Source organism: Ornithorhynchus anatinus, chromosome X2 (genome assembly GCF_004115215.2).
Source record: "Ornithorhynchus anatinus isolate Pmale09 chromosome X2, mOrnAna1.pri.v4, whole genome shotgun sequence".
Lineage (NCBI taxonomy): Eukaryota > Metazoa > Chordata > Mammalia > Monotremata > Ornithorhynchidae > Ornithorhynchus > Ornithorhynchus anatinus.
In genome coordinates this window covers 26,484,277-26,508,099 of record NC_041750.1, presented here as the reverse complement: position 1 = coordinate 26,508,099, position 23,823 = coordinate 26,484,277, and the positions used below count along the sequence as shown (strand labels likewise).

Sequence of the window (23,823 nt, the reverse complement as noted above, 5' to 3'; positions counted from 1 at the left end):
ACTTGTACCGAGCGCTCGGGAGAGTACAACAGAGTTGGAGGACCTGTTCCCTGCCCAAGAGGAGCTTATAGTCTAGACGGAGGGATGGTAGGGCACATTAAAATAAATTATCGATATGTACATAAGCGCTGTGGGGCTGAGTGGGGTGAATACCATGTGCTTACAGGGAATAGAGAAACAGTGTGATGTAGTGGGTAGAGCATGAATCTGTGAGTCAGAAGGACCTGGGTTAATAATGTTGGTATTTGTTGAGCGCTTACTATGTGCCGAGCACTGTTCTGAGCGCCGGGGTAGACACAGGGGAATCAGCTTGTCCCATGTGGGGCTCACAGTCTTAATCCCCATTTTACAGATGAGGTCACTGAGGCCCAGAGAAGTGAAGCGACTCGCCCACAGTCACACAGCTGACAAGTGGCAGAGCTGGGATTCGAACCCATGACCTCTGACTCCAAAGCCCGTGCTCTCTAATCCTGGTTCTGCCACTTGCCTGCTGGGTGACCAGGGGAAAGTCACTTCATTTCTCTGAGCCTCAGGGACCGCATCTGTAAAATGGGGACCGAGACCGCGAGCCCCACGTGGGCCAGGGACGGTGTCCAACCCTATTTGCTGGTATCCGCCCCAGTGCTCAGTACAGTGCCCGGCACACGGTAAGTGCTTAATAGATACTACAGCTATTACTATTTTGGGTGGCCACGGAGTTGTGTGTTGGTCTGTGTTGGAGGGTGCAGCGACTGGGACTTGAAAAGGGGTATTTCGCCGGAACCAGAAGCCCCTAAAAGCCTGCTCGATGCCCACTGCCTCTTTCCCTGAACGTTGAGGATTGGCTCTGGTCACGGTGTCCTCCGTATCCCATTCTGGGGTTCCTAGACAAGGCACACAACACCACGTGAGGAGTCCGATGACCTCTGCCCATCCAAGGCGTCCTGGACATCCTCTCCGCATCTCCCACAGTTCCCTAGAAGGCCTAGAAAGGGACGGGACAAGGCACTTGGTATATTTATAAAGAGGCAGTGTGACCTAATGGATTGGGCATCAGGAAACCTGGCTTCCAATCCTGACTCCCCCAACTGTGACCTCGGGAAGCAGCGTGGCTCAGTGGAAAAGAGCCTGGGCTTCGGAGTCGGAGGTCATGAGCTCGACTCCCGGCTCTGCCACTTGTCAGCTGTGTGACTGTGGGCGAGTCACTTAACTTCTCTGTGCCTCAGTTCCCTCATCTGTAAAATGGGGATTAACTGTGAGCCTCATGTGGGACAACCCGATGACCCTGTATCTACCCCAGCGCTTAGAACAGTGCTCTGCACACAGTAAGCGCTTAACAAATACCAACATTATTATTATTATTACTTAATTTCCCCGTGCCTCAGTTTCCTCACGTGTAAAATGAGGATTAACTACCTATTTTCCCTCTCCCTTAGGCTGTGAGCCCTATATGGGACAGGGACTGTATCTGATCTGATTGTACTGCATCTAACCCAGTGCATAGCACATAGTAAGCACTTGACAAATACAACTTACTGTTATAATTATATTCCAGGTGACAAGCTCACACTGAATAATAATTATGGTATTTGTGAAGCACTTACAATGTGCCAAGCAGTGTTCTAAGGGCTGGGGTAATAATAACAATAATGTTGGCATTTGTTGAGCGCTTACTATGTGCACAGCGCTGTTCTAAGCACTGAGGTAGATACTGGGTCATCAGGCTGTCCCACATGGGGCTCAGAGTCTTAATCCCCATTTTACAGATGAGTCAACTGAGGCACAGAGAAGTGAAGTGACTTGCCCAAAGTCACTCAGCAGACAAGTGGCGGAGCCGGGATTAGAACCCAAGGCCTCCGACTCCCAAGCCCGGACTCACTCCACTGAGCCACGCGGCTTAATGACAATGTAACCTTCGCTTTCGGGCTCCTGAGGCCGAGACCAAATTCCCATCACCTGAAACCAAATGCATATTTTGAGGAAATCATTGCGATCGTGGCCGAGCCAGGAGCTCTAGGTTTCATCAGGGAGAAGAGGTTCCTTGCTCAGGCAGGAAGAGTTAACGTGAAATGCATTTTCGGCAGCTGGAGTCAAGCAAGTCCCCAGCCAAAACCCCTTGTTCTAATTAGCTTTCATGGAAGCCACAGAGGAGCTTCTCTGATCCTTCCCTTCGCTGTCTCAGCTTGGGATCAGGCAAGAGAACGAATATGTTCAGGCAGGAAAATAATTTCATTTCCAGTGGTGCTGATGTGTCAGGGTGGGCGTACATTTAATTGTCTTCCGCTCCTATTGCGAGCTTCTGGTTTCTGTACCGTCTACACCCTTCCAAGACCTGGCAGCTCAAAAAATGGAAGAAGGAGGTGATGGATAGCTCCTGGTCCTTCCATGAAGTGTCGGAGATCAGAGGAGTTGCTAAAGCACACAGAATTTCTCACATCATCCCCAGGGACTAGACGGACACCTGTTATCTCGGTACCAGTCGCAACACCAGGAGCGCTTTCCCTTTCCCCCTTGCTGTCCCGGACATCGAAGAGGGAGAGGAAGAGAGAGGGAGACAGGGGAAGAACGGGAGAGGGAGAAACAGGGAAAGAGAGAGGGGAAAAAGGAAGGAAAGAGAGGAAGAAAGAGGGCGAGAGAGGGAGAGAGGGAGAGGGGAAGAGAGAGGGAGAGAGGAAGGGAAAGAGGGGGAGAGTGAGAGGGAGCGAGAGGGAGTGCCGATTTCAGGCACTGCAGATCCCAGTCTCTTAGATGGCTTAGTCATTTACCATTATGGGGACAGGAGATTGGAATACTTGATCTTTCAAGATCTCTTCGGGCTCAAGGATCCTCAGATTCTATAAAAGCGACCTCTCTCCCACAGATCTCTTAGGAGGAATAGTTCAATAAAGTGAATCTAAAGCCCCGGGCCAAAGACAGACAAAAAAACAAAAACCCAAAGTACTCACGCAGAATAGGAAGAGCATCCAAACACATTTTTACCAATAATGCTATATATCAATTTTTTTTTAATGGTAAGCGCACAGGGACTGTATTACACACTGGGATAGACGCAAGCTAATAAGATTGGTCAGAGTCCCTGACCCACAGAGGGCTCGCAGACTTCACCCTCTTTTTACAGATGAACTAACCGAGGCCCAGAGAAGTTAAGTAACTGCCCAATGTCACACAGCAGACAAGCAGCAGAGCCAGGATTGGAACCCAGGTCCTTTGGACAGCCAGGCCCACACTCTTCCCACCAGGCCACGCTGCTTCTCGAAGTATCGACATTGAGTCCGCTTCTTGGGTGGCACACCACCCTCAAGAGCCCTGTCAAAAATATTTCTTAAGTGTACACTCCAAGCAAAATCACTCAAGATGAGAGCAGTGTGGCACAGTAGAAAGAGAACGGGTCTAGGAGTCAGAGGACCTGGGTTAAAATCCTAGCTCCACCACCTGTGTAACTTCGGGCAAGTCACTCCGCTTCTCCGTGCCTCGGTTACCTCTTCGGGAAATGAGGATGAAGACTGTGAGCCCCACGTAGGACAGGGACCGTGTCCAACATGATTAGCTTGTATCTACCCCAGTGCTTAGTACAGTGCCTGGCACATAGTGCTTAAATACCGTTAAAAGGAAAATCGACCAATGATATTTACTGAGGAATTGCTACGTGCAGAGCACTGTACTGAGCACTTGGGAGAATATAATGGAATAGAGTAGGTAGACACGATCCTGGCTCACAAGGCTGCATTGGATGCCGCGAGAAGTTGCAGAGAAAAGGGAAGGCACACACGGGCACTGCTCTTCAGTGACTTTCGGTGAGAGTCTGAAGGAACCCTTACTGAATCAAGCTAGGCGATCCAAACTGTGGCCTAGAAGCCGACATGAGAAACCGCCCCGCGTAAGATCAGATCCATCTCAGGATTCGGTTTCCGGAGAGCCTGCTGCACGGAGAGGGGCAATTTTAACGATAAAACATCCCTAGTTCAAATAATGCAGACTAGAGCTATCCCCAGCGGTGGTAGCTGTCGACTATCAAAATTTCCACTTTGAACAAGCCTGGGCTCGGATCCTGGACTTCGGGGATGCTTTCCCCAAATTAATCAAGCCCCATCTTGACTGTGTTTCCTCTTCCGTGCATCTTAAAAAAAGCCCTGACCAGTAGATCTTGGGCTGTCTATTTAATCTCGTGATGATTTTGAACTGACTACACGCTCTGCAACACAGAGAGATATTACCCCAACGCGTTTGGAAGAAAACAGATTTCATCACTCAATAATAAAACCGTTAGTTAGAGGCCCAAAGAGAGAAGGAAAACTGGTAGTCTACCAGAGTTCAACTTTACAGCATCTGTAGGATCTAAGTCTAACATCTGTTTCCTGTTTATATTTTCACAAAATGTTTTGCATTACTAGATATAATTATATCTTCCTACCATTAAGAAAAATGCAATATACAACTTACTTTACTCTCATCTGGACGTAATAAAAGGAACAACATTTTTGAAACCATAAGACGGTGAAAGGAAACTTCTGTCTTTAATCAGGGCAGAAACAGCTGATTGCCTTTTTTCCTTCACTGTGGTATCTACTAATAACGGTAAAGAAAACACCAGCCATATGTGAAGCACAGCATCAGCGTAGGATCTGAAAGGCCACAGAGGAGCTGAGTCCGTTTCAAGCTGACTTTACAAAAACTCTTCCAACATCGGGCCCTTGCAACATCATCTGTGGAATGTCCTTTAGGGGTCTGATTATGTAGTAGCTCAGTTGCAACAGCTGCGATATATTACAGCCAGAGGCGCCTGCCAGTGACTTTTTTCAACTCAAGAGAGTTTGTCATAACAATTACTGCTCGAAAACCTTGCTGAGATGCCCAAGCAGACGGAATGGAGGTTGGGGAAGGCTGAGGTTTGCCGGGGGGTTTGGGCCCGGCTCAACGGCCGCGGGCCCGAGGTCAAACGATTTAATCCCCCCTGCCTCAGTTTCCTCATCGGAAGAAAGGGGAGGCGACGACCCCGCTTCACGCCGCGATGCGTTGGATGTACTTCCTAGTCGGTTAAATGCTCCGAGGTGACTGAATTGCCAGTCGGGGCCGTACTGCGTGGTAGATAGAGCATGAGCCTGAGAGTCAGAAGGTCACGGGTTCTACTGCCGGCTCCGCCACCTGCCTGGTGTGTGACCTTGGGCAAGTCGCTTCAATTCTCTGAGCCTCAGTTACCTCACCTGTAAAATGGGGACTGAGACCGCGAGCCCCACGTGGGACAAGGGACTGTGTCCAAGCCGATTTGCCTGTACTCACTCCAGCAGTTGATACAGTGTCTGGCACATAGAAAGTGCTTAACAAATATCACAGTTATTAGTATCATAAAAATAATAAAACAGTGGAACACTACCCACCTGCTGTCATCTAAGACCAATGTCCCCTAGAGGTCTGTGTGATAAGAATGATAACAATTTGGGGACTTAATAAACACAAAGTGCCAAACGGTGGGAAAGGTGCGACATAATCGGATCGAATAGAGACTCTGTCCCCAGGAGGTTCACAATCTACGAGGTGGGGAGAGCGGATAGCTCCATTTTACAGAAGGGGAAACTGAGGCCCGGAGAGTTTATGTGACCGGCCCAAAGGAGGGTGGAGGAGGGGAGGATTAGCTGCATCGTGGACGCTGTGGAGCTCTGTGGGTCGGGCCCGGCCCAGGGTGGAGATGAAAGAATTAAAAGGAGTTCGGGCACCCTGCTCGCCCAAAAGAAGAAACGAGCCAGACCGTCCGGGCAGGGAGGCAGAGGAGCATCCAATCCGGACTTTATCTGGGCTCCGCCAACGTGAGGCGGCGCTTCTCTTCGATGGACCAACGGCCCATCTCTCCCACGTGCCGACGTCCGGCCGGAGGACGGGCGGCTGAGAGGACCCCCGGAGTGTGCCGAATGAAGGAGGCGGCCGCTAGCAAGGACAGGAGGCCCTGGATCCCAACCAAGTGGCCGGGCTCCATTTTTCAGAACCGCGGCCGGAATGCCAGATGTCATCCATTTGCTCAGACGCCGGCTGAACGTTTCCCTGCCAACCTCTCTGCTCCTTTCCTTGCCCGCGATCGACGCTTGTGAAAACACGGGGCTGACTTAGAGGGCCGGTTTCGTCACGGTTGTGTTTGCCGGTTTATCTGTTCACCGTTGAGCGACTTGCCCTTTATGAATCACTTGGCTCTGTTTCCTTTCTCTTTTGGGGGAACTGGCGATTTGTGCCCGTCCTTGACCCCAATAGACTATTAACTCCCGTAAGGCGGGGACTTTTCTATAAAATGCTTCCGGAACTGCAATTCTCACTAAACCCATGATGATGAAGATGTTATGTCTATATCTATGATTCTATTTATCTATTTTGATGGTATTGATACCTGCCTACTTGTTTCGTTTTGCTGTCTTCTCGTTTTAGACTGTGAACCTGTTGTTGGGCGGGGATTGTCTCTGTCTGTCGCCGAACTGCACACTCCAAGTGCTTAGTACAGTGTTCTACATACAGTAAGCGCTCAATAAATATCATTGAATAAATGGTAACATTGGTAAGCGCACGATCAATTACACTGGTTTTTTTTATAGGTTATAAGGCTTATTTCAGAAACCTTCTGAGAAGAGATTTCCCAGTTCTTTTTTTTACGGTATTTGCTAAGCGCTTACTACGTGCCAGGCACTGTACTAACAGCTGGGGTAGGTCCAAGCTAGTCAGGTTGGACGTAGTTCATGACCCACGTGGGGCTCACCCTCTTAATCGCCATTTTACCGATGATTAAACAGGCACAGAGCAGTGACGTGTCTTGCCCAAGGTCACACAGCAGACGAGCGGTGAAGCCAACACTAGAACCCAGGTCTTTTCAACTCCCAGACCTGTGCTCTACCCACTAGGCAATGCTGCTTCTCTATTCCTATCACTATCATCCCCTGGCCACAGAAAGAACGAGGCTGCAGCTGCTGCAGGAAAGAGGCTTTAACATCTCTGGTGTCCTAAGAGAACAGGAATCCCAGAATAAGCACTGAGAAAATACCATTAAAAAAAAAAAAAATTGTGTTTCCTCCTCGCCCTGCGTCTTTCCAGACTCGATCTCTCACCAGGTTTCGGAATGGGGCATTGCTAAAGAAGATTAGCTGTTCTGCCTTCGACGCCTCTTGCTCAATCAGCTTCCTGGACCCTATACCTCAGTCCCGGGCCCTGCCCAGGTCAGGACGTTGCCTGACGTCGGCGACGATGCCAAGGATCGGACGAACTGCTACCGATCTTAGTCCTTTCTTCATCTTAAAATTACAACTCCCGTGTGAATTAGTCCGCTGAACAAGCTTCCCTAATACGACAATCAGTCGGTCAATTGTGTTTACTGAGCACTTACGGTGTGCACTGAGCTCTTGGGAGAGCACAATATATAATAAAAATTCCCAAAAGGATGCTGCCATTTAAAAGCCCCATAACTTGGGAAATACTTGTGCAAATTAAGCCTAGAAATGTGCTGAAGGGGACTACGGTCATGAGTGCTTTGATTATTACTGCTTCCACTATTTTACGCGGAACCCTAGGCAGCACGGCCTAGTGCAAAGCTTGGGCCTGGGAATGTAATCCCAGCTCCGCCGTCTGTCTGCAGAGTGACCTCGGCCAGAGTTTCCTCATCTGCAAAATGGAGGTATAATAACTGTTCCGTGCTCCATCCTCTAGGCCACGTTGCTTGCCTACTTGATATTGTGATTCGGTTGCTATAGTAGGATTTGTAGGCCAGCTGATTTGGTTGGGGAGGAGGCCTTGGGGGTCTGAACCTACGAACTCCACATTAAACTGGAATTTCACCGAGTGAAATCGATCAATGATACTTACTGAGCGCTTACCGGGTACAGAGCACTACACTAAGTTTTGGGAGAGTACAATATGAAACAGTGGGGATAGACATTCCCTTCCCAAGAGGCCTGGGAGTCAGAAGGACCTGGGTTCTAATCCTGACTCCTCTACTGCTGGGTAATCTTGCAAGTCGCTTCACTCCTCTGTGCCTCAGTTCCCTCATCTGTAAAAGGGGGATTAAGACTGTAAACCCCACGGGGGATAAGGACTGTGTCCAACCTGTCTAGCTGGTATCTACCCCAGTGCTGAACACAGTGCCTGGCACAGAGTAAACGCTTACCAAATACCATTTAAAAAAAAAAAAAAGGGTGAGATCTGGTAACCATACCCGGACCGGGTGGGTATCTAGGGATTTGCCTGGGGGTAAGCTAGCTCCCCAAATCCCTAAACGAATGGGTGTGAAAGGTCGTGGGGATTGAGGAAAGGAATTCTGCCTTGCAGGTCAATGTCAAATGTCAAAAGATTTGGCATTTCCCACGCACCTGGGGAAGGAGGAGCCCCAAGCCTGCTCTCAATAGAAGGGGCAGCTCTGACTTTCTGAATTAATAATAGCGAGTGGGCTCCCAGATGGTGTGTGCTGGAATATGAACCGCTCATTCTGACAGGTGACTTGGAAGGCTACTCACCCGCTTGTGTGAAATAAAGCATTTAAAGGGATGGGCAGGTGTGAATTGCCTTTCTAAAAGGCAGATGTCAGCGCACCCAGGCACGGATGAATGGCATCACCTACCGTCTCCCTAAGCAAGCGGTAATGCCCCTTTGAAGACGCTGAAAGGTAAAATGGAAGCGCTCTGGGCCATAATCAAAATATGTCACTCTCAGCCTGTTCCAATATGCTGATATTGAGGGAATACAAATGTAGGTATCTGCTTTGTTCAAACTAAGAGACCCTAAGGTCCACGACGCTCCCCACTGAGAACCACTCTCGGGCCTTCTAGTGAATTGGCTGTTTCCTTCTCCACATCACCTTTCCCCGCCGATTCCTTGATTGCCATTCCCCTTTCTTTCTGGCACGTGAGCCTGTTTTCTCCTCTGGAAGTCCACATCCGTGCTTCTGCATTTATTAGGTAGTATTCTCCCTTTAGTGGAGGGAGGAATAAAGGGCTCTCTGGAAGAACAGTCAATTTCCAAACATGTTTAATCTGCCTTGTTCTGGGATCTGCAGGATCCGACGTTACTTCAAGTGGATCCAGAACACGGTTGTCTGTGGGGTCGACAGATGTGTCCTCAAATACTAAGTGCTAGGGTGGATACAAACTGATCAGATTGGGCACACGGGGCTCACAATCTTAATCCCCATTTTACAGATGAGGGAACCGAGGCCCAGAGAAGTGAAGTGACTCACCCAAGGTCACACAGCAGACCAGTGGTGGAGCTAGGGTCAGAACCCAGGTCCTTCTGACTCCCAGTCTGGGCTCTACCCACCTGTTCTCCCTCCTTCGAAGACTCTGATCCCACTGAGGGACAGCAACTCTGTCTGATCTTTGTGGTCCAGTTCTGAACGAATTCGTGATGGGGATTTTTTCCGGTAGATTGGATTTCAGAGGACACAGCTCCACAGCCTTCTCCTGGTTCTCTGCATAAAAATCTCCTTTCATTCCACTCCGTCCCTAGACCGGTCTGCATTCCCCAAATCACGCCTGCCCTCGATTTACATGCCTTTAAAGACTCGTGGGCTGGTATTAGACATTGCTCAAATGCATTAGTCTTTTACATTTTTTTCTCCCCGTTTCATTGTGTTCTGCCTGAGTAATTGTTTTTCTTGGAATTTCACCAAACTTGTTGACATCTCTCTCACTTGAATTCCACACATCAGTCCGATGGGCTAAATATGGTCTCCTCCAACTCTCTGAGGCAAATTTCTTGTTCCGCTTTTCTCTGAAAGGAATGGCTCTCATCCACAGGATGGATTCCTGATGTCCAGTCCTCATCTTGCTTTTTTTTTCCTCCTCGTGGCATTTGTTAAGCGCTCACCATGTACCAGGCACTGTATCAAGCCTTGGGGTAGACACAAGCTAATCAAGTTGAACATAATCCATGTTCATTCATTCATTCATTCATTCAATCATATTTACTGAATGCTTACGGTGTACAGAGGACTGTACTAAGCGCTTGGGAAGTATAATTCGGCAACAAAGAGAGACAATCCCCGCCCAACAACGGGCTCACAGTCTAGAGGGGAGAGACAGACAACAAAACAAAACAAGTAGATGGGAAGAAATAGCATAAATAAATAGAATTACAGATACATACTACATGAGGCTCACAGTCTTGTTCCTCATTTTACAGATGAGGTAGCTGAGCACGTTCTCCTCTGAAAGTCCTTGGTGAGATGGGTTTTTCCCCAGATAAGTCAGCTTGCCACTTTCAAACAGGATGTTTTGTAAGGAAAAGTCAATTTACCAAGTCTAGCTGAGGAGAAACAATTCACCCAACAAAGCGCTGGTCACTTCTGGTGCCCACGAGGAACATCCACTTTCCATTCTAATAATTCAAGAGGCTTCAACTGACTCTCCCTTACATGTCCTCTCTGAAACATATTTTTAGGACACAGAGTGACTGACTCCTGGAGTAAATAACCTTTTCTCCCTGATGGAGGAAAAGCCTCAAAGGTTACAACAGGCTCTTATATCAACTGACAATGGATGCAAATGTCAGAGAACAAAGGGACTCCGGTGGGTTCAGACCTGAAAGACTATTTCAGGAGTCTGTGATCCCAACCTCTTGAATTACACCTGCAGAAAGATGCAGAAAGAGGGCATCCCACAGGGTTATATTTAAATAGACCAAATGCCTCCTTGTTCAGGCGATGATGAATGTATACCTAGATGTCCCAGGCCAGAGCCTTACAGAGCTAACTTGACTTTCATCCCTCAGGTTACAACTGAAGTAGCGTTTTTTAAATGTTATCTGCTAAGCAATTACCGTCTGCCAGGCACTGCACTGAGGGCTGGGGTAGATATAATCGGATTGGACAATGTCCCTGTCCCGAACGGGGCTCCCACTCTTAATCTCCATTCTACAGATGAGGGAACGGAGGTACGGAGAAGTGAAGTGACTTGCCCGAGGTCACTCAGCAGACAAGTGGCAGAGCCGGGATTGGAAGCCAGGTCCTCTGACTCCCAGGCCGTGTCCTTTCCTCTAGGCCATGCCGCTTCTCCGAGTGATCCCAGCTTTTGATGCTCAGCCACAAACTTATGATTCTCCTCCTCCCTATACTCTTTATTATTTGAGGAAAGAAAGAGAAGGACACATTTTTTTTTCCCCACTGCTTGGGTCTCTTCAGTGCCACAACTTATCTCTCCTTTCCCGGCTGTCTTGAGAGCCTCTCTCTGGAACACAACTTCTCCGACACCTTCGCTGACCAGGTACCTTCTTCTCCTGCCTGTCTCAGACCGCACTCTTCATATCATTTTTGCTTCCCCCACTAAGTCTCTGCCTCTCCTTTCTCTTCCACCCTCCTCTTCCTCCCTTTATGCTGTCTCCCTCCTTTCCCCTCTCTCTTCCCTTCTCCTCTTGAGTTCTTCAGTGTCTCCTCATTGCTTCTGTTACTTGCCATTAGGCCTTATGAAATTCTACCCTCTCTTAAGCAGAAAAAAATATTCCATCTCTGGCTTCCTTTGCCTAATACTTTGCAAGCTCCAAGAAGGGAGGAATCGATTTTAGTCTAATTTTTTAGGACTATAGCAAAATAGCACGTGCAGCTTGTCATCTAATAAATGAGAGATACTCTCACTGAGATTTCCGACTAATTACTAAATCTGATCTAATAAGGTCCTTTGGTAGCTCTGAAATGTGGCTGTCATGACTTTGCATTCTTCAATCCAGACAATTGTCCATTCCTTGGTTGTAAAATCTTACCCGGGTTAAAGCTTGCCCGGCCCACATCTCTAACATTGGCTGTTTAAGACAGTGACTTTTGGTTTAAAAAAAGGAGGATAGTGTGGCCTAGTAAATGGAGCATGATCCTGGGAGTCAGAAGCACTGGGTTCTAATTCCAACTCCACCACTTGTCTGATGTATGACCTTAAGCAAATCACTTCGTGTCTCTGTGCCTCAGTTTCCTAATCTGTAAATGGCGATTAAGACTGTAAGCCCCTCATGGAACAGAGACTCTGTCCAACTTGATTAGTCTGTATCTATCCCAGTGCTTAGTACAGTGCCTGGCATACAGTAAGTGCTTAACAAATACCAGTTAAAAAAATTAGAAGCAGCTCAAAAATCATACTTTCAAAATTCGATTTTCTTCCAGGCTCTAATCAAATGGAGATGTGGTCCAGTCAACTAAGAATTTCGCTCACAAAACAGGCAAATGACAAACTCATCTAGCTCCAGATCTCAGAGTGTGTTCGGATCACCTGAGAATAATCGTAACAGCTTGCATCAAATCAGTGTCTAAATCCCGCTTGCTGTGGACTCGAAATCTGAACACGGGGCAAGGAGGAGGTCAGAATTTCGCACCGCGTGGGGATGGCCTCGAGGGCCCCCAAGAGAGGACTGAATAAAGGCGATGGAGAGAAGTGCCAGGAGAAACCCTCTCTAGCTTTCGGTGGGGAACGCAAACAAATCCGAAATTCAGCAGATTTCCTCCCGGTAATCCGGTGCCACAGTGTCGATCGGCGCGGGGAGTGAAGGGGGCCGAGAAGGCAGAAACCCAGGCTGGTGTGAGCGAGCAGACGACGTGGTTTTCCTTACCTCCAGATGCTCTAAAATGTAGGGGGGGTTGGTCATGCCGAGTCTCAACATGGCGCCCTCGGGAATGACTTCCACCAGTTTCCACAGGAGGGTGGGCAGATCCGTGCCGATGTCTCGGCCGTAAGCCCCCGTGTCTTCGCTGGTCAGCCATATCTCACAGACCCCCTCTGTGAATCGAAAAGAGGGATAATGAACCAAGCTGTTTTCCGAGCTGCCTGTCTGTCTCCCCAGCTGCTCTATCGCTTCTAAAGCGGGGTCGCTCGGGACTACTGTACGAGCCGGCTGGCAGAGAGAAAGAGGCTTACCCTGCGGGGGGCAGTGGGTTACTGGGTTTGTCTTTGTGTGCACCGGTAGGCTACAGCTACGTCGGACCTTCTAACCCCGGGGAGCCACGCATGACTCCCTCTAACCCGGTTTCCGGTCAGGCCCCGAGCCCCCAGCCGATCAATCGTATTTACTGAACGCTGACTGTATGAAGAACATTGTCCTAGGCGCTTGGGGGAGCGCAATACAAGAGAGTCGGTAGACACGTTCGCCGCCCACAACAAGCTTACGGTCCAGAGTGGAGGACAGATGTTAATACGAATGAATGAATTACGGATATGGACCTAAGTCCCGTGGGGCTGAGGGAAGGGGGGATAGAAGGGGTAAATTCAAATAAGAGGTGACGCGGAAGGGAGTGGGAGAAGAGGAAATGAGGGCTGAGGCGGGGAAGGCCTCTTGGCTGTGCCTTCAGTGAGGCTTTGAAGGTGGGGAGAGTCATCTTCTGCGGGATATGAAGAGGGAGGTGGTTCCGGACCAGAGGCAGGATGTGGGTGAAGACGGCGAGGTAGACGAGAGCGAGGTACAGTGAGTCGGTTGGCATTAGAGGCCGCCAAGCCTGCCTCACGGGACCCTAGCCGGGCCGACGGGACTCTGAAGGAACGCGGGCGGGCCAACGGGTGCCGCCGGAGCCAACGGATTAATCAGTTGCGTCAACAAACCGGGGAAACCTGTCGAGAACGGTTAAGGCTCTAATGTGCCATTGGAAACCATCAGGATGTCCATTTGTCCAGGACTAACTATCCTAATCTGGACCCTTTATTCAATTAAGAGCAGTGGATTCGATTCCCAAGGTGGGCTGCGGCCACCAACTCGGTCGTCGTGTGAGAAAACCTGTTTCCTGACGGCTGCCATCCCCGATCCCATCAATCAGGGGTTAGGAAGTACTGTATCTGGTTTGCGCTACATAGAATGGGTCCCTCACAGGGCGCAATCGGCAATAACGCCCTCTCAGAAAAATAGGGCGTGCCCTTCACGAGGCACGAGTGGGTGGGTGAGCGACAGTCACTGACTGACCCTTCTCCTGATTTTCGTGACGTTCGGGACTTGACCGAGCCAGTCGAAAGTAAGTGTCCAACACATGATGTCAGAGAGGGTGTTGAATCGATCGATCGCATTCACGGAACGCTCACTGTGTGCAGAGCGCTACTAAGCACTTGGGAAAGGACTCCGGGCTGAGATTATCCCCTGCTTTTGATGATAACGATAACAATCACCGTAAGAATGATAACTGTGGTGTTTGTTACGGGCTTGCTACGTGCCGGGCACTGTACTAAGCGCCGGGATACAGAATAATCAGGCCCCACATAGACCAGCACACACACACACATATACCTCCAAGTACATGTGTCCACTCACACAGGCACAAATACTCACACAAACACACACACACAATGGATAGATCACATCCCTAACCCAGTCTCTGGAGCAGGAGGGGAACTCAGAAACCTGGCTTTCAAAGCATCACCAAATGGACGGCCACACGACTGTGGGAGTTAGCCCAAGTTTAAATGCTCCTGGCCATTGAAGATGGGAAACACAAACAGAAAGCACGGCTGTTTACATAAATGGAAAGGCCGGGAGCCAAAGTGATGAGGCAAAAAAATGCAGAACGAAGGCCAGGGGCTGGAGGCGAGGCATAACCAGATTGGCACACAATCCTTGTCTCGTTTTTGGAATAAGGAGAAAACAAATGCCAATATTGACTTTCCTCAGAGCGTGCAATTTACAGAGGGGATCGAAATGTATTCTATCTCCCAGCGGCCCCGCCTCCTCGAGAGGTATTCCTACTGGGTGTGCGTTCAAAGAGGCCCGAGTGTCGCCGCTGAAAATGCCAAATACTCCAATTTCTATCCAGTGCTTCTTATTCTGCACAGATATCGTTCCCCTTTGATCGATGAGCTCAAGGGGGGGATGAAAGCTGGTGACCTGCCCGAATCCGGAGATGGTGGTGTGTGACTGGGATCAGAAGACATTGCTGGGTAGCTATATGGATTTCTCTTTTGTCTCTGGAAATATAAATTTGGGAACGCTCAATGAGGCAGGGTGCTGTTCGGAGCTTCCACGGCTCTTTGGTAGGGTGGTGGAAAAGCAGGTCCTTCCAGAGAAACGGTGCTCCGATATAAGACGTCACAGAGAAGCATTGTGGACTAGTGGATCGAGCACAGGCCTGGGAGTCTCAAAGACCTGGGTTCTAATCCCTGCTCTGCCACTTTTCTGCTGTGTGACCTTGGGCAATTCACTTCCCTTCTCTGGGCCTCAGTGACCTCATCTGTAAAATGGAGATTAAGACTGGGATCCCCCAGTGGGACAGAGACTGTCTCCAACCTCAGTAGCTTTCTACTACCTGCACCGACACTTAGTACAGTGCTCGGCACATAGTAAACCTTTAACAAATATCTTAAAGAAGCAGCATGGCTCAGTGGAAAGAGCACGGGCTTTGGAGTCAGAGGTCATGAGTTCGAATCCCAGCTCTGCCACTTGTCAGCTGTGTGACTGTGGGCAAGTCACTTCACTTCTCTGGGCCTTAGTTACCCCATCTGTAAAATGGGGATGAAGACTGTGAGCCCCATGAGGGACAGCCTGATCACCTTGTATCACCCCCAGCACTTAGAACAGTGCTCGGCACATAGTAAGCGCTTAACAAATACCAACATTATTATTATTATTTAAAAAAATTAAATATGCATGCCCAATTACTGAATGCCCCCCCATTAGAGCACCCCAAGGGTCTATGGGACTGGAAGTCAAGGCATCTGAGTTCTAGTCCCAGGTCTCTCAATTTTCTGCTGGCCTCGTTGGGTAAGTCACTTATACTTTCAGGGCTACTGTTTTCTCATTTGTCAAATGGAGCTTAAGATACCCATTCTCCCCAAATCCTAGACCGTGGGACCGCCTGATCTGCTTGGATTTAACTGGATCGATAATGCGAATTTATCTATGGTATTTACGGAGCACTGTACTAAGCGCTTGAGAAACTACAGTAGAATAGAATTTGGTGGTTTTGCCCCAGCCTTTTGACGCATAGAAACCACTTGAGAGATACCGTCATGATGCTGATGAAGATGATTTAAAGGAATTTCTAATCACTGTCCCATCCGCCAGCTTTCTCCAACACATCCTCCCAATCACTGTCAACCCACCCTTCATTCATCTGTATTTACTGAGCGCTTACTGTGTGCAGAGCACTGTACTAAGTGCTTGGAAAGTACAGTTCCACAGTAGAGACGATCCCTGCCCACACTAGGCTTACAGTTTAGAAGGGAGAGACGGACTCTAATTGACCAGTCCTCATTTCCCAGTCAGTTCATTTCCCACTCTATTGTCTTCCATCCTGTGAGAGGAATCATAGCAAAATTTAAATATTCACTCATTCATCCAATCATATTTACTGAGCGCTTACTGTGTGCAGAGCACTCTACTAAGCGCTTGGGAAAGTACAACACAACAGTAAACAGTGACACGACTAGCACGCCCAATGAATTTAGACCCCCAAATTAGGGAGGCACAGTGGCCTAGAGGTTCGGGAAGTCAAGACATCTGGGTCCCTCATGTAAAATAAAGGGCGGGGGTGGGAAGCAAGGCATAGCTAGATTTGAAATGGCACACAATCCTTGTCTTATTTTTGGAATAAAGAATCAAAAACAGTGCCAATACTGACTCTCCTCTGAGTGTTGCCATTTACACAGTGGATCCGAGTGGATTTTAAAGCCAGGGTCTCCTGACTCCCAGGCCTGTGTGCTTTCCCCTAGGCCACACCTTTACCCAAGCAGGGAGAAAAGAAGGTCTTATTTTCAGTAACGTTATTATTATTATTATTATCAGTGAAGAGTTGAGAGCAAGCTGAGCCAAGCCCTATGACCTCTGGGGAAGCTTCCCGGGCTGGAGGTTTTAGGGATTTGGAGTATCTGAGCGTTCCTTTGATGCTAGGAATGCATTAATAATAACAGTAATAATAATAATAGTATTTGTTAAGTGCTTACTCCGTGCCAGACACTGAACTAAGTGCTGGGGTAGGTACAAGGAAATTGGGTTGGACACAGTCCCTGTCCCACATAGGGCTCACAGCCTTAATCCCCATTTTGCAGGTGACATAATTGAGGCCGAGAGACGTGAAGTGACTTTCCCAGGTGACACGGCAGACAAGTAACGGAGTCAGAATTAGGACCCGGGACCTTTTGATTCCCAGGCTTGTACTCTAATATTGAAACCTGCATCCCAAGCTGCTAGGCAAAAGGGCAGTTGGGCTGCACCATCCTCTCACCCTGCCTTTTATTCCTTCCTTCATTCAACTCTATTTATTGAGTGATTTCACTATGTGCAGAGCACTCTACTAAACTCTTGGGAGAGTATAATACAGAAGTTCCCTCTTCTGTAAAATACGGATTAAGATTGTGAGCCCCAAGTGGGACAGGGACTGTGTCCAACCCGACTAGCTTGTACCCACCACAGCATTTGGAGCAGTGCTTTAAACATTGTAAAAAAAATACCATCATCATCATCTTGGGGGAATGTTTGAGCTTTGGGACTGCAGGGTTCTGAACTCCCACCGTTGATTCTCTAACTCATCATCGCAACAACCCGGTGGAAAAGAGATGGTTAAGTATGAATAAAATGGGATTTCAAAACCGTTCTGAAAGAGGTTCTGAAAACAGGATGTTGATCCGTGATTCTCCCGTTTACCGGCGCGTAGGCTGCACGATATGAACATCTGAAAGTGCGCTGCAAAATCTGAATGGAGAGTTATTCCCTCCGAATGGTTCCACGTTATGTCTTGGGAAGAGAGAGAGCTGTGATAACACCGCCTTGCCGTTTCTAGATGAATATAAAGGTCGGGGCCGGGGAGGAAACTCGCTCTGAAAGGGGAGGGAAATAAGGAGATCCGGGCAGAAAACAGCAGCCAGCTTTTAATGTTGCCTAGGTGGGACTCATCAGCCCCCTGGTAGGCTGCAACTTCAAATTGAATCACATAAAGAGGAAGCAGCTGGAGCAGTCAATCAGCACCAACGTGACTAACTGCGGGGACATCTCCAAGATCAAGGCTTTTCCACCGGGCCAAGTGACAGGGACCGGGCTTGTGCCACACAAAAAAATTGGCACCCTGTGTGCAAAATGGAAAACCACTGGGCTGACGGAGGCCGTTTCGGGACCAAAACCCCTCCTCGGAGAAGAAAAATCGCCGGTTTCGCCGATAGTGATAATTATAATAACGTTACTAAAAAGAAGACCTTTTCTCCCTCCTTGGATGAGAGCGTGGCCTAGACTGTGGGCTGTCAGCTCACTGTGGGCAGGGAGTGTGTCTGTTAGCTTGTACTCTCCCAAGCGCTTAGTACAGTGCTCTGCACACAGTAAGTGCTCAATAAATACGACTGGCCGACTGGAGGAAAGCGTATGGATCTGGGAGCCAAGAGGGCCTGGTTCTAAGCGGGGCTCTGCCACTCGTCTGCCCGCTGACCTCGGGCAAACCATTTTACTTCTCTGAGCCTCAGTTTCCTCATCTGTTAAATGGGAAGGAAATATTTATTTTCCCCTCTTCGTAGACTGTGAGCCTAACGTAGGACGGGGCTGTCTTATCTTGTCTCTAATTCCAGTGTTCACCATGATGCTTGACAGATAGTAAGCACTTGACAAAACACCAAGTACTAATACTATCTCCCCTCTACTCCAGTGCTTAGCACAGTGATTTTATCCCTGACAAGTGCTTAATATATACCATTAGCCATGATATCAATGAATCGGTTTTTCTGAACGCTCTCAATCCTCCCAGGGTGAACTGAGCCGAACTGTGTCTAAATTCCACCTGGGAATTGGGAATTTTTTCCCCACGCATGAATACAGTAGGTGCCTAATACCGCTAATACTAGATCCATGACGATTTTTTTCCCAAATAGCCTCTTGGCTTGTCCCTGGAGGATATGACCAGTGAGTTGGTCTTGAATGAGGTCAGTGTTCTACATATGCCCAACTAAAATGGTAGCTGAGTCTTTGTAGTCAGCATCAGGGCTGTGGCTTTGGTGTCTACTTTTTGTAAAAATCCACTGGCAAGATGGAGAGGGAGGAAGGAAGCAGAAAGGACCTCCTCCACATGTCAATTTCTCCTTTTTTGAAAACAATGGTATTTGTTAAGTACTTCCTATATGCCAGGCACTGGACTAACCGATGGGGTAGATACTAGCTAATCAGGTTGAAAAGAGTCCCTGTCCCACACAGAGCTCGTAGTCTTAATCCCCATTTTACAGATGATGAGACTGAGGTACAGAGATGTTAAAGTGACTGGTTCAAGGTCACACATCAGGCCAGTGGCAGAGATGGGATTAGAACCCAGGTCTCAATGACTCCCAGGCCCGTACTCTATTCACTATGCTGGGCCATCTCAGAATGCCTGAATGCTAAAGTCTAAAATCTGGGGGAATCAAAACCCTTTTTGCATTTCACCACGCGTCCGCGAATGGGATGGAGGGGTAGTCACCATTTTTGTGGATAAAAAGATCAATCTTGCCGTTTTCAAAGTGGATCAGACTTTATCGGCAACTCTCACCCCATCCACCTGTCCGTTTCATTATGTCAACCCTCCAGTCTTTCCCGTGGGAATTTTTGGGGTGGGAAACGGCCGACTGACCCGTTGAGGAGGAATGGGATCTAGGATTGGGGCCGGAGCCCCTTGCGTATGAACAGTGATAAAATTACCTCTTCTATTTAACCCGGAGAATGAGCAGCCTTTAGTTGAAATATGGAACTATTCCCTCCGCCCTTCCAGTAGAGATAGCAACTTCAACAGCTGTATTCTGATCTCTGCTCCACTGTGATTTGGGATGACAGAGAATGGAAACAGGAGGAAGTCATAAAAGGTTAATGATAAATGAAAGGGGTTAGGTGGCCAATAAAAATCTCAGACAGAGATTAGGCACTACTGAAAGATCTGTCATAAGTTTGCCAAACCCTGATTTATACTGAACATGACCCCCCCAAAATGTTTCTCCTCTGTGGGCTGCCCACTGCTTTCTAACAATTGGAAAATGGAAGGCAAATTCCAAATTCCATCCCTGAATTTTAAACCCCTAGAACTGACATGCTGGGCCCATTCACAAATAAGATGAACAAACACAGATAAATGACATAAATGAAGTGCACTGAAAAGGTACTTGAAAAATATCAAATGGAAGGTATTTGGAATGCACCCTGAAAGCTACCTCGATGAAGAAATCCTAATGCTAGTTGAATGTTATTCCATTGATTTATGACAACGGTCTAAAAGAGTCTAATGAGAACCACATTAAGTTAGTGTATCTAAATATATAACTTTAATGAAGGGGGGGCGGAAAATCATTATGAGTCCTTAGAATGACATGGATTTTTCAATTTTTTTTTTTTAATGGACAGATGGGCTGACAAAAATGCCACAGTTTTCAAATCTAGAGCAGAAAGACAGCAGCGTGACCTAAGAGGAAAGGGCCTGGGCCCTGGAGTTAGAGGACCAGGGTTCTAATCCCCTCCACCTCGTACCTGCTGGGGGAACTTGGGCAAATCATTTCACTTCTCTGGGCCTCAGTTCCCTCATCTGCAAAATGGGGATTAAGACTGTGCCCAACCTGATTACCTTGTATCTAATAATAATAATGGTAATAATTGTGATATCTGTTAAGCACTTACTATTTGCCAGGCATTCTTCTAAGCCCTGGGGTAGAAACGGGGTAATTGAGTTGGATACAGTCCCCGGCCTACAGAGGACTCAAAGTCTTCATCTTCATTTTACAGATAAGACCCCTGACATGCCCACATTCTTGACTTTTGTTCTACAGAGTTGGTAAACACGCTCTCCGCCCACGAGCTCCCCGTAGACTGTGCGCTCCTTGAAGGCAGGGAACCTGTCTACCAACTCTGCTATATTGGACTCTCCCAAGCGCTTATGACAATGCTCTGCACAACGTAAGAGCTCAAAAATACAGCTGATGGGTTGACGGAGAGTGTCATTCACACGATCTAAAAGGCTTTCCTCCCCTCCGTATTTTTAACCATCGACATCATCATCACCAAGCATATTAACCGAGCACTGGGGCAGAGCATTTGCGAGAGCGCATCAGAAATAAGACACGCACTGCACACTCGGGAGAGTAAACTATAACAGAGTTGATAAACACATTTCCTGCCCACGAGGAGCTTACGGCGTAGAAGACGAGCGTACGTAAAAGAAAATTACACCGTGGGGTGTCACCAAGTTCGTGCACGTCCCGTATTTCCAGCCTGTCTGTGCCCAAGCGTTACGGAAATTGTGACATTGACTCAGCCAGTGTTTAGACGCACGTCAGCGTTTGACGGAAGCCAGGCGACTCCAGTTGAGTTACGGACTTCAGCCCTCTCTGACACCGAAGCAGACGGGCTTCAGAGGTTCCTCTCGGGGTATATTATTTTGACTGCTGTGAGGAGACGTGTTCTCGCTTGATCTCATGCATCAAGTGATCAAGCCACAGGTTAACAACAAAAAGCATCTCCTTGGTTTGAGGCCCAACCTCCCACGTTGCTTTTAGATGGAACACGGAATGTCGACTAGCGATTGGCTGTTCAGTAACGTGCTTGTTGAGAAATGAAAGAAGCCCAAATATGTTTCCACAAACTGATCCTGGAAAGAAAAATACTGACATTTGAACTTCAAAAACGATTCTGGTTCATTATCATTACTTCACCAACAGATCCGACTCTCAGAGCCTAATGACGTCTGCAGTTGTCTGATGCGCAAGCAAAAGATTTGACACAGCAGATTTAGATCGGGGTGTCTGTGAAACAGAAACAGCCGAGTTGATCTATCTCTGTTCGAAGTAAGGGCCGAAGGGCCGGGGAAGTGGAAAAAGAAGAAGGGAAGAATTGAAAGGTAACACCTGCCAAATAGAAAATGTCAAAATCAGTGAAAAAGTCTTTTCGCGGTCCTATGATAATCCGTACACAATGGAAAGTTGAAAGTTGAAAACGAACTCAATCCCAGTGAAAAAGATAAGATCATCTCCTTTTTAAAACACTCCATCTGCCTTCCTTCCCTACAGGCCCCCGGAGTGGCCACAGCCCTAAATAGAGCAGAACCGCTTTAGCCTTTAGCGTGGCTCAGTGGAAAGAGCATGGGCTTTGGAGTCAAAGGTCATGGGTTCGAATCCCCGCTCTGCCACTTGTCAGCTGTGTGACTGTGGGCAAGTCACTTCACTTCTCTGTGCCTCAGTTACCTCATCTGTAAAATGGGGATTAAGACCGTGAGCCCCCCCCACGTGGGACAACCTGATTCCCCTGTGTCTACCCCGGCGCTTAGAACAGTGCTCTGCACATAGTAAGCGCTTAACAAATACCAACATTATTATTAGAGAGGGACCAAAATCTCAAGTGCCCCAGTGATAATGTCTGAACGGACAACCCTCTCTTACCTCTGGTGCTCCCAGAGCATGGTTATCACTCAATCGATGCTGTGCACTGAGGGCTTACTGTGTGCAGAGCACTGTACTAACCTCTTGGGAGACGCCTGTCTGCTGCGTGACTCTGGGGACCCAAAGTGAGCAGCGCAGCCCAGGGGAAAGAGCAAAGGATTAGGAGTCAGGAGAGCTACCCTCTAATTCTGCATGTCTTCTCATTGGGCAAGTCACTTCACTTCTCTGGGCCTCGGTTCCCTTATCTGTAAAATGAGGATTAAGACAGCGAGCCCTGTGAGACGGTGTGATATAACCGAATTACCCCGTATCTACCCCAGCGCTTAAACACTGGCACGTAGTAGGCGCTTCACAAATATCACATTATTATTATTATTACAGTACAACAGAATTGGCAGACGTGTGCCCTGCCCTTAAAGAGCTTATTACGGGCTCGGCACTGTGCTAAGCATTCGGGAGTATAGAATACAGTCAGATCAGAATAAAACCGTGCGCCCTGATTAAGAGTGTGAACCCTATGTGAGACAGGGACTGTGTCCGACCGACTATCTTGTAACTAACCCGGTGTCGGTACAGTGCTTCGCACATAGGAAGGGCTTAACAAATACCACAGTTATTATCATCAGACCTAGTTTCCACTCCTCAGGGGGCTCACGGCCTGAAGGGAAGGGTGAATTTCTATCTAATCCCCCTTTTACAGATGAGGAGATTGGAAAAATTAAAACGGCTCGCCCAAGGTCACCCAGTAAGCAGGTGGCGGAGACAGAATTAGAAGCTGGTCCTCCTCACTCCCAATCCTGTGCCCTTTCGCCTGGGCTGAACTGCTCCCTCTGTCTCCTCCTCCCCTCCTCTAAGGCGAGGGGCGGCCTCGTGGTGAGATGCCCGGAGCGGGGAGGGGGAGGTGTTGGCAAGAGCTGGGTGCCAAGACGGAAACGAGAGCCTCAGGAAGGATTAATGACGTTATCTATCATGATGATGGATTGGGGCTCTATCTGGATTGCATGACCAGGCTGAGGCTGATGGGGGAAAACGTTTTCAAGGGGCGAAGGCACGGAATCGAGTACCGCAAGGCCCATTAACCTGTTTAATTACATCACACAAGCCAACGCTTAATACTTCAGTGAGAGGAAGGAGCAGGCCCGTCTAACTTGACATTAAAAAACAAAAATTCCCCTGCTTTGAAGAGGCTACCGGATGATGTGATTTCACTGTGTAGGAAATTCTGGAGGTCTGCGATGGTGTGACTTTTCAAGGCACAACTTAAAACGAGGCTGCTCCAACAGCTAAATCACAATCACATCTCTGCTTTTTCCTTTCTTCCTCCAAAGGAAGAGGATACTGAGGATTGAGGATGCAGACTGAGAAAGGAAACGGGAATGAAGATCCTTATTCTCTAACTCCTGTCCGAGAGTTTTTCCTTTCACGGTGCAGTGGGCTTAAACCAATTATTTCTTTAAAGCCAAGGTACCTATCGGTGCCGATTCCCTGAGGGCAGAGATCACGTCCTACTAACTCCATTCTCCTCTCCCTCTAATGTACTCGCCCAAGTGCTTAGCGCAGTGCTCTGCGCCCA

The 23,823-nt window shown here is 48.2% G+C and overlaps 1 protein-coding gene across 2 annotated transcripts in view; it reads right to left on the bottom strand.

Annotated features, from left to right (window-relative positions):
* CDKAL1 (CDK5 regulatory subunit associated protein 1 like 1) overlaps positions 1-23,823 on the bottom strand; it is a 303,837-nt gene that overhangs the window by 106,281 nt on the left and 173,733 nt on the right. For both annotated transcript variants that reach the window (XM_029052781.2, XM_029052782.2), the window contains one exon: positions 12,526-12,692. In XM_029052781.2, the coding sequence (XP_028908614.1) occupies positions 12,526-12,692 (167 nt within the window). The remainder of the gene's footprint in view (positions 1-12,525; positions 12,693-23,823) is intronic.